Genomic DNA, 15737 nt, shown 5'->3' on the forward strand with positions numbered 1-15737 from the left:
CATTTTTTGAAAAGTTTCTATAATCTTTCACAGTCTTTGGTTTAAGCATCGGGAGGTAGACATGCCCAAGTGATGTAACTTTTTTGCACTATTCTCATTTTAAAATGTGGATTAAAAATGCCCCCTCTTCCAGCACTGTGAAGACATAAGGAACAAATGATATAATGTGTGTAAAATGCTTTTAAGAGCATAAAATGCTAAATAAGTAAAAACAACATAAAGGTACTCATGTAAAAACAAATGATTACTTTTTAAAATACTATAAAAATAGATGTTAGTCTATCTGATATGTTTTCATTTTTAGTGCTTACACTAAAAAAAGTAAGCAAACAATGTTTTTATAAACTTTTCACAAATGTTTAGTGATAATTGAGACTTAGTGAAAATTGTTGTATTATAGAAATTTAAGAATTAGGCATGTTGATAAAAATTTCATTTGACAATCAGCATGCAAAATAATTTTCTTGGTTTAAAACGCCTTTTATGTAATATATTCGTTTAGACTTACGTTTTCATCAAAAATAAAATGTTTGACTTTACAGAAGTATTTTAATGACAGTATTACCAAAGAAAAACCCCATTGCCTTCCAGTCAATTCTGATCCATAGCCATCCTGTGGGACCCTATAGGACAGAGTAGAATTCCCCGTAGGGTTTCCAAGGCTGTAAGTCTTTACCAGAGCGAATTGCTGCCTCTTTTTGCCATGGAGCAGCTGAAGGATTTCAACTGCTGATCTTTTGGTTAGAAGCCAAGTGCTTAAAGTACGTAACCACCGCGCCAGCAGGACTGCTTCTAATGACAATATTGGGATCTATAAATCATTTGTAGTAAAGTTTTTTTTCAGGTTTAGTTGATAATTTCAGAATATTCGTGTTTTTACCGTAGTACAGTCATTGCTTCCAGCATTTGTTGCCGAGGACATTTTATTTTTTGAAGTTTACCCTCCAACTAGCAAAAACTGCCAAAATCAGCTATTTGTAATCCAACCCACCCAGTGCCATCGAGTCGATTCCGACTCATAGCGACCCTATAGGACAGAGTAGAACTGCCCCATAGAGTTTCCAAGGAGCGCCTGGCGGATTTGAACTGCCGACCCTTTGTGGATTTAAACCAGAGGTTTATAACTTCCCCAGTTATTAAACTGCTTTAGGGAAACATGAAATAGACAAGATAAAAAGCATTTTTGCATAAATTATACTTGCCTAAGAACCTTTTTTTTTTTTTTTTAAGAACCAGTAAGGTACACATTTCTTATTAAAATTTTTTCATTGTTTCATGTGTAGCTTTTATGGCCAAAAAGCCCAATGAACATAAACTCTAAGCTACTTCAGATGGATTTTCTACACAATTGTAATCTGAATGACATTAATAAGCATTAATATAGTCATACATATTACATAACTAATATTAATATAGTTGTATGTATTATAGAACTATGTTAATGTATATATTAATATATACATGTATACATGTCTATATTAATACAGCTATATAGTACATAGAACTATCCTAATGCACATATATAAAGTATTAGTATACATTCGTATATGTAAATATATTAACATATATGTTAATATACATTAATACAGTTATATGAGTATACATTAATATAGTTTACATTTTTAAGAGTTAAAGCCTGTACTGTCATATTGCTGTGCTACATTGTTTAGCCTTTTTGCCTTTGTGTTCACTTCTGTAGCTTTTCTGCAATTAGAAAAAAAGGGACGACAAAAACATCACTTGGATCCACCTCCGGTAGCACCTAGGAAAAACTACTCTTTCACAAGAGAAGAGGTGAGACAGATTGATCAGGAAAATCAGAGGCTTTTGAAAGAACTATCCAGACAGGCTGAAAAACCGGGAGGCAAAAGTACGATTCCTAGAAGATCAGTTGGTCACCCCCCTAAGTTGTATCATAGTGCTGTCAACAGACAGAGGGAACAACAAAGGATTGAAAGAGAGAACTTGGTAAGTAACTGAAATCTTTTAGTCATCCAAGGAAATGCATTTGCACTGATTTTTAAGTCCAACTTACAGGACACTTAAATACAGCCAGTATTTCAGACGTAATTGTATAACCAGTTGCTGCCAAGTCAATTCCAACTCATAACGACCCCATGGGACAGGGTAGAACTGCCCCATAGCGTTTCCGAGGAGCAGCTGGTAGATTCAAACTGCTGAAGAACAGCTGAGCGCTTAACCACGGTGCCACCAGGGCTCCTAATTATATAAACGCAGGTATAAAATTGTATGGCATGAAATACATCCTGTGCTAGCTATGAACCTGGAAGGTGCAACGTGTGGCTTTTATCCAGCAGACTCTATTTTGAGGGAACTTTCAGAGAAAACAGGGAGAGCGCATTTGTTTATTTGACCAGATGAGTTAAATCACTACAGTAGTGTGTGGCTTCCAAAGGTCAGATGCAGTGTATCTTCTGTGAAGCATTCAGTCAGTAGCTGAGTCAAACTGTTTCACTTCATTGTGTCCTTTAAAGCTAAAATAGATGATTATTTATTTGAAAGGCTAACCACATACTGTGGAGGAGGTCAGGTTTGGTGACAGGCTTCTGAATTTATAAAAGACGTTCATTGTTAACAATCCTGTGATTACACTTGGACACTCTAAAGGAATATACACAGGGACTATTTAAAATCCTCACATTTAAAATTACTATAGCGTATGATTTTCTTTATGAAATTCAGTTCATAACAGTTGCTGATACGTATTGAGCTCTTGCTAAATGCCAGGCTTTGTTGTGTCTTCCATGTATTAGCTTTTTTGTATCCTCACAATTCTTTGAGATAGGTACCCTTTTTATCTACATCTTATAAATGGGAAAAAATTGTTGTGTCTTCCATGTATTAGCTTTTTTGTATCCTCACAATTCTTTGAGATAGGTACCCTTTTTATCTACATCTTATAAATGGGAAAAAAAAACAGCACTAGAGGGGTTAAATAATTAGACCAAAGTCACGGATCTAGTCAGTAAGTAGCTAAGCCAAGATCTTAAGCCCAGATAGTCTGGCTGTAGAACCTTTGATTTCAAAGTAAAATTCAGCTCTAATGAGCACATAAATTCAGAGCTCAAATAATTTATAAAACTAATAAACTTGCTGAAACAGTTTCCAGAATTAACCCTTGGCATATTTCATCAGAGGAGCTCTGGTGGTGCAGAGGTTACATGCTCGGCTGCTAACCAGAAGGTTGGCTGTTAGGACACAGGAGCTGCCCCTCAGGGTGTGCACTCTGCTTCCATAAAGACTTTAGCCTTGGAAACCCCATGGGGTGGTTCTGCTCTGTCTTACAGGGTTGCTGTGAGTCGGAATTGACTCGACAGCCGTGGGTTTTTATATTTCATGGAAGAGTGCCTGGGTGGCGCAGACGGTTAAGCACTCAATTACTAGCTGAAGGGTTGGCAGATTGAATCCACCCAGAGGTGAGCTTGAGAGACAGGCCTGGTGATCTGCTTCCCAGTGGTCACAGCCTTGAAAACCTTATGGAGCAGTTCTGCTCTGCACACGAGGTGGCCCTGAGTCGGAATGCAGAGCAGAGCAGAGGTGTGAGGCTGGTAGTAGTGAGCTGCATGATTGCTTTCTGCACATCTCTAGAAATACTCAAGATTCATTCATTTTTAGTGAAAATGTAATATTACTGTATGTTACAAATATTTGGGTCTAGTTTTGAAAGTTGAAACCATTAAACACCTATTCCATGTAAGAACAGGGAAAAAACTAGCAGCTTCTGCTCACAGTTTTTATTATCTCCCAAATCAGTTGTGAGTTTCAGCCATTTTAATCAACAACACTAGGTGGAAAACTACTGCTGTATCATTTTAATTACTTCGTATGCATAGTAATCTGTACATGTGAACAGTATTTTTCTTCATTTGATAGTAGGATCTTATTTAACATACTGTTGCACAGTAGAAATGTGTGAGCCACACGTATAATTTAAAATTTCCTAGTAGCCACATTAAAAAGGTCAAAAGAAACTGGTGAAATTGATTTTAATAGTATATTTTATTTAACTCAATATATCTACATATTTCAACACGTAATCAGTATGAAAAATGATTTTAAATTCTTTTTTTCTGTTCTCTGGTGCCCTTTGAAATCCAGTGTGTGCTTTATACCTACAACATATCTCTATTTGGACGAGCCACATTTCAAATGCTCTAGAGCCATATGTTGTTAGGGGCCTTGGCCAGTACAGCTCTGGAATTAAAAACTAATTCATACAATTACCAGGCAATCTAGCAATCTGCTGCAAGGTGTATACCCAGAAGAAATGAAAGCAGGGATTCAAGCAGAGCCTTGTACACCAGTGTTTATTGCAGTACTATTCAAAATAGCCCAAAGATGGAAACAACCTAAATGCCCATCAGCAGATGAATGGATAAACAAAGCGTGGTCCATATACACAGTGGGATATTTCTCAGCCATAAACAGAAATGAAGTCCTATACGTGCTACAGAACGGATGAAGCTTGAAAACATCATGCTGAGTGAAGTAAATCAGTCACAAAAGGACAAATATTGTATGATTCCATTTACATAAGATACCTCAGGGTGTTAGTGGTTTCCAGGGGTGGGTGGGAGAGAGGGGAGTAAGAAGACTCACTGCCAGGGGGATGCTGAGCTTCAGTGTTAAGGGTGATGGAGAAAGTTGGAAACATGATGGTGATGGCTTCACGACATGATGAATACAGTTAATGTCACTAAATCGCACTTGAAGAGCGTTGAAATGGCAAATGCTTTGTTACAAATATGTTTACGACAAAAAAAAGATTTTAAAAAAGCCTAATACATATAATAGTGAGAAGGTAATTTAAAGCTAAACAGGAAAGTAATAAACACATCATTTATTATGTTATTGTGAAGAAAGTTAATCTCCCAGATTTATGTTTAACACTTCATTCTGAACCAAAATAAAGTTCATCCTGTATCTTTTGAAGACTTACTATGACTATTTTCATAGTAACTTTGGTTATTTTTCCTATTAAAAAATTCTACTATAAATTTTCTTTGGAATTATGTTAAATTTACATTTTAACTGGAAAGTGGTTGATATCCTTAAAATATTATCTTCCTACTCAGAAATATTGTTTGTCTTTCCGTTTATTCAAGCCTTCTTACATGCTACCGTAGTAAAGTTTGGTAGTTTTCTTCAAAACTATATGTTGTTCAGTATCGTGTGTGAAATTTTCTTCATTACGTTTTCTAAGTATTTGCTTCTGGTAAGCTATTAATTTTTGTATATTTATTTAATAACCAGCCACCTGCCAAACTTTATTTTGAGCCCTATTGGCTCTAATAGTTCATTGTGAACTGATACACTTTTTTATTTTTGCTAGGTTGTTTATGTTTAAAACATACACATACGTACGTGCAAGCACACACACACTTTTGTAGTCAAATGTGCTCACAATTGGGGCCCGTGTCTTTATAGTTTTTATGATTTGTTTTCTTTTGCTTTCTGCATCTCCAGCAACAGAAATGGCCAGATTCAAGTGGCTGACAGGCCTGACGATACGGTAGTTGTCTTCCAGGATTCTTGTAGCAGCCGATAGCAGTGCAGAGCCTGAGATAACTCAGGACAGGGCAGTGTTGTGCAGAGAAGGAAGGTAGACAAGGAAAAAAAAATAAGATTTAGCCCTGTGCTCGAGAGTTAAAAGCATACTGTTTATCTGGTAAAGTTTGGTATCCTCATTATTTGGTTTTTAATAGACATTGCATCCAAACGGAAAATAAAGGGAGTAATAAAAGGTAGTTTTATCCAGTAGAGGGCGTGCTTGCTCCATATAGATGCAGTTATATTACAGCTTTACCATTTCCATAAAGAGAACTAATTTTTTAATTCTTGAATTTTGAAACATTCTTGTTAAACCATATCCCCTTACTCTTGTATGAATATAAGATAAATTCTGTTTTTCCATAAACACCCACAAAAAACATGTCTTAGCATAATCTTAGCAAGAGGAGGACAATTATTGTACAGTTTTCCTCTGTCTGCTGTCTAAGAAGAGATGAGATTATTTCATTCTCTTAACTGTGAAAGAAGGCGGGGGAGGGGTGGTGCAGTCGAAGGAAGGTCAGGGAAGACGCAATGAGGTTAGCTTCCTGCCGAGGCTCACTGTGAGTCCTGGAGCACAAATGAAGACTTAGCTTATTCATTTCTTCCTTTTTTTTTTTTTTTTTCCACTTTCTAAGATCTCTTTTTAAATACAGGGAAATACTAATAAGTAGACAATAAAGTAAACCAGCAGACCATAATCTTCCCACCTGGGTTTCTGTGTTGAAATATTATTTTTTAAATAAAAATATTACATATATAAATTTAGAAAATCCAAGCAGTTCTCAAAAACGTTAAATGAAAAATGAAATCCTCCCTCCCCTGTTTTTTGTCTGCTGGTCTAGAAAGGTAATTTTAAAACTTTTACACAGATGTGAAAATTATTAAAGGGAGAGTGATAGGAGGAAGATGAAGATTTAAAGAAGGTCGTGTATCTAGTATGAGTATTAATCAGCACCTTTATTCTCAGCTCCCGAGATAATTTATAGTTCACTCAGTCTGGTTCTTCTACTTCTCTGGTTATAGTCTACTGTCTTCTATAGAAGAAAATCAGTAAGAACTAAACAGGTTCCAGTTGTGCAGAAATGTGCAGAGCGATCGTTCTGATTCCCCAACTGCAGGATGCTTGTGATACGTTTGAATGTCCTCACAGGGTCTTTGCTTCCTCATTTTAAAAACGATAAAGCAGCTCACCTCTGCCAACAGCTGCAGAAATCATTTGACAGATTTGTTCATTTGTTTGTTTTAACCTTTCTGTGTCAGAAGATGGGCAGGATTCAGGCTAATTTTCTTCCCAAATAGAATGATACTTCCTGGATATAAAAGGAATATTTGGTCAAACTGTTCTGGGGTTTATGACTAGAATCTGATATGAGTGACACATCTAAGATTTTGTTAAATGTGGTTTGGAGTAGAAGTAACCATTCTTCAACTCATGACATTATTTCTTTAATGTCTGCTGTGAACTGTGTAAGGCACTGGAGGGAATATGAGAAAAATACAAAATACTGCTCCAATTATGTGATTTATAACTTAGCTGGGAAGACAGCACTATTGCACATAAAACATTTAGAAAATAGTACAAAGCAGTATCAATGATACCATTAATATTTAATAAGCCTTCTACATGCCAGGCACTGTTGTGAAAACCTTATATGTGTTATCTTGCTTAGTCCTCACAACTGACCCTTTTAGATGGTTTCATTCTCCCCATGAAGTAATTGGTCACACAGTCAGTGGCAGAGCCAGGATTTAAACCCAGCTCTTTCTGAGTAGAGAGCTTACATTTTTTAATCACTGTGGCCTATTACAAGTGGTTAAGTGTTTTAAACTGTCATTAAGTTTTACCTAGGTGTTCTACATCGATGATTTGATTGATACGTGTGCACTTTTTATTGTCGAGTTTACACTATAATCAACACTTCATGTTTTGGTATTGTTTGTACGAGCAGGAGCTATTTCTGTCTCGTCATTCCTTAAGCTTTTTCTTGCTGTTGTTGTTATTAGGTACTGTCAAGTTGATTGAGACTTATAGCAACCCCATGTAACAGAGTAGGGTTTTCAAGGCTGTAATCATACCGGAGCAGATTGCCAGGTTTTTCTCCCGCAGAAACACCGAGTGAGTTCAAACCACCAACCTTTTGGATAACAGCTGAGCACTTAACCGTTGCGCCACCAGGGCTCCTTAGCTTTTTCTTAATTTATCATACTTACATGACACACAGTGACTTGGGTAGCTAAGTCAAATCATTTCTCTTTTTTTCCCCTGAGTTTCTGTGTGTAATCTTGGCAATTGACGTACCGTGGCTACAGAGTAGTTTCACTTTTTGTCTTATTGTCACATTATTTCAAAATTGATTTTTTATCATATTACTTTACTTTGTTTTACATCTATTGACTGCATTGCAGTATTCTTAATTTTTAAAAAAGAAAAAATACACATAAAAATATATACAAATAAATACGAGGAAATTAGCAGTTTCATTAATTTTGAGATTTCTGCCAGTAAAAAGGCAAAATTAATAGGTAACAGACAATAACAAGTTTTCTCACCTGTCCGTTCCATACCTGCACAGCTCAGTGGGTATTTAATAGAATAATCAGATGAAACAGCAAACGTTACTCTGCGCAGTAAGATACGGTGAAGACGTGATACGATTGTTGAACATGTCTCGCACAGTTAAAAACCGCAGGTAGAGAAGGTACGCTCTTAGGACATTCTGACATCTCAATTATACAGCTTCTCTGCCTATAGAGAGAAAGGCAATAGGTTATGATGAAAAGACTTTGGAGCCAGATGGAACCATGTCGAGATCACAGCCTCGGCCCAGCAGAGAACTTCTAACTCTAGTTGGGTAAAACTTCACTGAGGAGTTGACTTTTTTTCTAGCCTTTGATGGCCACAAGCTGAGAAAGGACATTCCAGGGCGAAAGGACCAGCAGGCAAGCTGACAGTAACCAAGTGCTCTCAGCTGGTCTTTCTGGTTCTGCACTCATCATTTGTCTCCAAACCTCTGTCTTTGCAGTCTTCCTTCTCTCCCTTTTCTAAACAGCCCTTCCCCTGGAATATTTTGGCTTGCTCTAGCATCGTCTGTCCTTTTCCTGGAATTGCTCCAGAGCACTGCTCTAAGAGAGCCTCAGAATACAAGGAAGGGGTGAAACTGATCAGAGCAAAAAACTGAATTAAGCAAGAAGGAAAAAAGATTGTGCAGGGTAACTTGTCCTGTGACTGAACTTGAGCTGACTTTTTGTGTGAATCTTGGTGCAGGCAGCATTCTCTTTTCAAATAAGAGAAATCCACGCGCTACAGGGAAACCTTGGTAACACAGTGGTTGAGAGCTCAGGCTGCTAACGAAAAGGTTGGCGGTTCAAATCCACCAGCTACACCTTGGGAACCCCCTGGGGCAGTTCTACTCTGTTCTATAGGGTCTCTATGAGTCGGAATTGACTCGACAGCAATGGGTTTTATATGCTACAGAGAAACTATAAATCAGTAAAGAAAATAATAAAACAACCATAGATGAATTCCCTGATTCATTTTATCTCTCTAAATACTCCTTTCTCAGCAATAGCTGGGCTCTTAGCATTAGAACTCCTGTTAAATCATTTCTGTGAGAAAATCAGACTTAATGTATTCCACCTTAGAGCACCTTCCCTAAGATTATAGCCTGACATAAAGGAGAAACGTGCCTGTAATGAGTTGTTAAAGTCATAATGGGTTTGGCTAGCTATAGGATAGGAGAAAACAGATTTTTCTGAAAGTATTATTGGATTTTTTTTTTTACGTGGTATATCAGGAGTAATTTTAAATTATACTTTATTTCATGAATTTCTGGTTCTAGAAAGTACTTACCTTTTTAAAAACTATTGCTATTTAACATTGACTCTCAAATTGATTGTCTTTAATGAAGGCTTTATTGAAAAGGCTTGAAGCTGTGAAGCCAACAGTCGGTATGAAACGCTCAGAACAGCTAATGGACTATCATCGCAATATGGGTTATCTCAGCTCATCACCGTCTTCAAGACGAGTGAGATCTACTCTTGGCCAATACACCCCATTAAGTAAGTGTATTCCCAGTTATTTTATACTTGTTTGTACCTTTGATACTTTTTTTTTTTTTTTTTTTTGTCGTATAACTTATGTTCTTATGGTAGAGCTTAAAAATGCTGACTTCTAGGATGGGTTATGTTATTTTCACTGGCATGCTTTATGTTAGTTTACTTAATTTCAGATTTTGTTTGCAGCACATAGTGGCAGCATAGGAAGGAAATCAGTAAATAAAATAACTGGAAATATCAGTAGTTTCTTAGATAATAGGAGAGGCACTTTTAATTTCAATAATTTTTTTTTCTTTTTTTTATTGTACATTAGATGAAGGTTTACAGAACAGAATAGTTTCTCATCAGTCAGTACAACATTGTTCTGTGACGCTGGTTAAAAACCCCACGACATGTCAATGCTCTCCCTTCTCAACCCTGGATTCCCTATTACCAGCTTTCCTGCTCCCGCCTGACTTCCAGCCCCTGCCCCAGGGATGGCATGCCCTTTTAGTCTTGTTTTGTTCCATGGGCCTGTTCAGTCTTTGGCTGAAGGGTGAACCTCAGGAGTGACCTCACTACTGAGCTAACAGGGTGTCCAGCAATATAGTTATTAGGAGAAGAAATAAATGTCTTTTAAAGTTTCTGAAACATTCCCCCTTTCCAGTTAAGAATTATTGCTAATCTTTCAGCTCTTATATGTGCTTTTTCTTCCTCACTGGGAAACTAAAACAAAAATTAGCAATCTGTAGAGTCATCAGATGTAGTAATTCTTAATGCCTGATAAGTGGTGGGTTACACACGTAGCCAGTGTGTACTCCAGAGAGTGTGGGACTGGAGTCACCGCCTAGTGCTGGGGTACGCAGTACACAGAAGGGCCTGCCATTTTCCTTTATAGACGTCTATGCTATTTCTTGTATGCCCTCTGGAATGTAAAACATAGAAGCCAGTACTAAGAGAAAGTTGGAACAATTCATAATGCCACAACTTCCCACTGCTCATGTGAGTTTTAAACTCTCAGATGACTGGTGATTCCACTCATTCATTTTACAAACGTCACTTCCTGTGTATAGTGACTAAGATAAAGTCTTGTTCTAGTAACCCGTACTTAGGACTATGCCTTGAATATACTAAGTTATTTGTTGAATGAATATGTAAATAGTTACACAGTTTTTTTGTTTAACTTGAATCATGTGAGAAGCTTTTATTTTTTTTACGTGAGAAGCTTTTAAAGGCATTTATTCTCATTTCAAGTCTATTGAATCAAAATCCTTACATCTTTTATTATATTTTTAAGTTCTACAGAGAATCTTAAATGCATCCCCAATTGAGAATTATTACACTGGACTATGAAAATGTAGGGTGAGAAGAAAAAAAAACTAGCCTGGACTTAAAGTTAGGAGAAGTTTATCGGGTGATTTATGCATTTAGTTGGAATATTCCAAGCCATCTCTTGCTTTCTCTGTGTTTTCAGGAGGTGCCTCCAGGACATCCAGTGCGACCAGTGGTCTCAGCTCTAAGAGCGAGCGACCAGTTCTCGACACACCCAGTGGCCTGTTGCTAAGACCCAAGCCCTCTAACGTCCGTGCAGCTTGGTTATAAAACCTTTTTGACTTCATTGTTCATCCAGTTTTTATTGAAGTACTCTTGTATATCACTGTAATTCTCTGTGCAAGTGTCTTTAGTATTGTTTTAAGCAATTTAAGGTACAGAGCAGGAGGTGTAATTGTAATTCAAAGCAAAATTATTTTTTAAAAAATTTAATGTAAAATCAGTGTTTCTTTTGAGGATTTATTTATACCAGATGTATATATATTTAAAAGAGAAGTGGTAGTATGCGTGTCTATTTTCTGAACGTACAGACTGATGCAGGGTCTCACTGACGGGACACTGGTGACAGGTGGGTCACCGCTCATTGGACCAAGATGTTGTAGCTTTAGGGTTGTCGTCTTTCCTCCGGTTTTTTTGGTAAGTTTTAAGGGTGTAGCCTTAGGGTTGTGGTTTTTCTTCCATGTTTTTTTTGTAAGCTTTAAGCTGTAAATTTGGCTCCTAAATTTGACTGACTTTGTTCTCTTTTTGCTTCAGAACTTATCTGGTGTGATTCATACCTCAACTGTATGGTAGTTACACCTTCTTAGGACGCAGCAAATCTTGAAATTCGTTTTCATTGGTGGAGCTACTTGAGATTTCGTGAGTAGGTTGAGCGAAGCTTGTACTGGGGCCATCCTTGTGATTTACCAGAGGTATTTCCTGCTTCTGAGTAAGTGCCCTGAGTTAAAACTTAAAAATTTGGTTAACCATCCTACTCCTTCAAACTGAGAATATTAGGAAGTTCAGCGTAGAAGCTCCTCTTTCATGTTTTCATATGTTCAGGTGAAGTACTGTTAATGGTCCTGAGAACAGAGCTGGGCTTCGGAGCCGCGGCCCAATGCGTTGTGAATGTTTTGTCTGAGGACCAGGTCAGCTGTCCAAGGAGACAAATATTTGTTGAATCTGTAAAACAGCACCACCATTTTGAAAAGCCAGGAGGCAGATGTTGAGGTCTGTCAGGCAGTGTTTTAAGTCACAACGCAGCATTTCGTGCCCTGATTGAGTACTTATCGCATTAGGAGAAGGTTTAGAATCAGAAGTAAATACATTGTCTCAAAGTTTTAGAACTTTCAGCTATTTTTTGTAGGGGCTGAAAAAGGAAACTAAAATATGAATGATAAAGGAAGTAAATGGCACGTTTGTTGAGGTTACTTCTTTAAGTACAGCTTTGTGTTGGCCCCTTGGTTGAAGTTTGGAAGTGTCGTTTTGTCAGCACCATATTTAAAGGCTTAGTGATGTTACTGGAAGTGGTTGTGGCAGATGGTGTGCAATAGAATTAACTTTTGAAATTAGAGTATTTTTCTGCAGTCTGTAGGCTTTTATCTCGTGCAACAAAGTATGTTATTCATGTTTGCTTTGGCTGTGCTGTTCTGTTTTCTGCTGCTGCCCTTTTCAGCATGCCTTTAGAGTGAACTGGCAAGTTTCCATGTTAAATGCCAAATATTCCTTTTTGTAATTTGAATTTTTGATCTGTAGCGACAGTAAGATTTGGTTGTTTTATTTTTCAGTATTCACTCAAGCTCTGAGAAATGTTGTAGTGTGTGTGTTGAACTTGCTGCATTTCTTAACACCTGTGGCAGTAAGCTGAACTGCATTTTACAAAACATCAACTCATAATTTTTTGCTCTTAGTTTGTATTAATGGATTTTGTTTCAGATAGGGCATGTGAAGGGTGGGAACAATGGGGTTAAAACTTTAATGTGAACGCAGCTGGCTATGAGATTTTCCTGCTTCTTTCTTTGGGCTGTGATATTCACTAGATGTTATTTGACACTGTGTTCTGGTGGACAGTTTTTACATGGTTAGTGCTCTGCTTTATATATAAGCTGTAGCTATACTCAGCCCAAGATTTATTTTGTTTTTTCACTTACTGTACTTTTAATGTTTGTATAACAACTTGTCTTTAAGGAGACATAAGATGATATTGAATTTAAACTCAGCATTTGGACATCTGCCCAATGGTGAGAGTCAATTTTTTTAAATTGATTTTTAATAGGGAAATATGTTTATATATGTACATATACATGCGAGCTTTGTGTTCATAACGGCAGTAGTCTCTGAGTACATTTTGTATGATCTTTGCTACATAGGTCAAGGTATAACACATACTGGTTTCGTGGATAAAACTATACTTTTATTTTAGATACAAATTTAGTACTTTTAGTTTTACTGCTTTGAATGGGGAACTCATCTAAGTATTATTGATAACAGGGATTAAACTTGAAGTAAAAGCTGGGAAGAGCAACAATATTCACCTTTTTTAAACAATTTACAATCCTTTTGTCATGTTTAATTATATATGATGAATATACATAGAATAGGAGTTGGAGAAATGTGATATTTTCTAGTATAAGTCAAGGTACTTCAAAGTTGTGACGGCTTTGGGGGCATTTTTGTGAAGGACCATCTGGCACTAATTTATATTTGGTTCACTTGTTTTTAGTGTTTGTACCTTGAAGACTTCAGTCTGTAACAAGAGAGCATGCTAATCTGAGGTCTAGAGTTACGAGACCAAATCCTTCTTGAGAGTTAGTATCATCTGTCACGTGTTACATTCATGTTGCCCCCTCTTTAATGAGATTCTGTGAAAGGTTTTAAGCTAGTAAAATTATTTCCTAAGCGATAGCTGTTACCTCGTACCTCCCTGGCTTCCTTTTTTCAATCTCCATAAAAAACTGCTTTTTCTAAATAAAGTTTTCTGGTTTGCTTGTATATGTACTGTAGTGCTTTTTTTTTTTTTTTTTTAACCTGTTAGCCCAGGTGTCCAAAATGGATGTACAAACAACTTTGAAAAAAGGTGATTGAGGGGGCCAAGGTAGTGGAATAGTCAGATGCTACCGTGATTCTTCTTACAACAAAGACCTGAAAAAACAAGTGAAATGATTATATTTATGACAAGCTAGGAACCCTGAACATCAAAGGCAAAGTTAGAAAACGGACTGAGTGGCAGAGGGAGGGAGAAACTGTTCAGAAGCAGAGGAGCTGCTGGACCTGAATCACCAGGAACCCTCAGGCACCATTCCCGTGAGCGGCTGAGGTGGGCTGGTGGTAGCGTTCAGGCCGCAGCTTCCTCAGGGAGAAGCAGTCAGCCGCACAGCCTACTCACACGTCCGGAACCAGAGAAGAACCGCGCTCTCAGCAAAAAGTACTAAGAGCAGTATGAAGTTGGAAATGTGAGTCTATTTACATTTGAGTAATTAAATTTATAAAATGTTCAGTATCTTAAATACAAAGCCTTAACCTGTAAATGATTGTGTACAGTTTTAGAAAATGTGCGTAATGCTAGTAGTTTATTTTTATGCATGAAGATTACTGTATTTTTTATACAAATAATGCATGTGTTAAATAGTTTCTGCCAACCACACAGCCCCCTGAGTGTTATTGTCCTCACACACTATGTACATTGTATGTGTGGATGTGTTATTTATGTGGGTGTGTTACTTGCAAAAAAAAATGTGGTAGTAAGAAACTTAAAAATCAATATTCCTTTTTAATTTCCCAATCCATTATAATATTCTTAGGTATAAAGAACCACCTGGCATAAGGAAGAACAAAATAATAAAAGTAAGTTTTGTTTCTGTATCTTATGTCTAAAATGCATTGTCATGTTCCCATTTTAAAAAATTAGAATAATAACTTTTATGTGTCTTGTCATACTTAAGAATTAGTGAGAAGGAGGTTAAAAGGAGGATCTTTTTGCTTAAGATTACATTCTTGGTTAGTGTTTCTTCAAACTACATCATCTAATTTGTACTGTAAAATCATTACGGTGCTACGGGACACTCTGATAGCTTGAAGGAGTGTTTTTTAAAAAGGATCAGTCTACATCAGTGTTTCACGTGTTACTCTGTAGTATGAGTGGTAAGAAATACTCTCTAAAATTTGCTGCTGAAACCTCAATTTAACAAAGGTTTAATGAAAGGTTTAATAAAAACGGTACCACTGGAATAAGACACTGCACAGCTCCTGTGGTCGTATATCATAGCTCTCTCAGTTACAGTTAAATGTGCTTACAGCAAATAGGTTACATTATCAGAAAAATGTTTATTTGACTTTAAATTCTGAAATTAGCTACCTGCAAAAACCTGGAACTTTGAAATTAAACTTTTAATCCACTTGGAAATATTAGGGAGTCACCATAAATACAGTAGTAATGTTCTGTGGCTCTATTTCAAAATCTATTTGGTAATTTCATGTAAATCCCGCTCTTTGTTCTAGATGGTGTTTTCGAGGTGACATGTCTTTATTTTACTACAATTTAACTAGATACAGACTTTTATTTATTTGTTTGTTTATTATGTATGAACCTGATCCCACACTATTACAAGATAGTAAAAGAATTTGAATAGTCACCAAAAAACTATTAAAAGCTGTGGTTCCAAATTCTTGGTTATGTATATTGTTGATAATCTTCACCAAGAAAACACACATTACATTTCTTTCAAAAATTTTGAAATTATGGCTTATGTCCCCCCAGGTTTGGAGTGTACTGTTATTCTTAATTTCACTCTGAGAAGCATTATATTTTCATGAAGAAA

General features: G+C 36.7%; 1 protein-coding gene across 5 annotated transcripts in view; it reads left to right on the forward strand.

Moving 5' to 3' along the window:
* The window catches only part of CFAP97 (cilia and flagella associated protein 97), a 28425-nt gene extending 14499 nt beyond the window's left edge, over nucleotides 1-13926 (forward strand). For all 5 annotated transcript variants that reach the window (XM_049866253.1, XM_049866250.1, XM_049866254.1 and 2 more), the window contains exons 3-5: nucleotides 1700-1968; nucleotides 9483-9633; nucleotides 11084-13926. In XM_049866253.1, coding sequence (XP_049722210.1) covers nucleotides 1700-1968; nucleotides 9483-9633; nucleotides 11084-11211 — 548 coding nt within the window. In that variant the 3' untranslated portion in view covers nucleotides 11212-13926. The remainder of the gene's footprint in view (nucleotides 1-1699; nucleotides 1969-9482; nucleotides 9634-11083) is intronic.
* Nucleotides 13927-15737: the final 1811 nt, after the last annotated feature.

Source organism: Elephas maximus, chromosome 22 (genome assembly GCF_024166365.1).
Source record: "Elephas maximus indicus isolate mEleMax1 chromosome 22, mEleMax1 primary haplotype, whole genome shotgun sequence".
NCBI classification, from domain to species: domain Eukaryota; kingdom Metazoa; phylum Chordata; class Mammalia; order Proboscidea; family Elephantidae; genus Elephas; species Elephas maximus.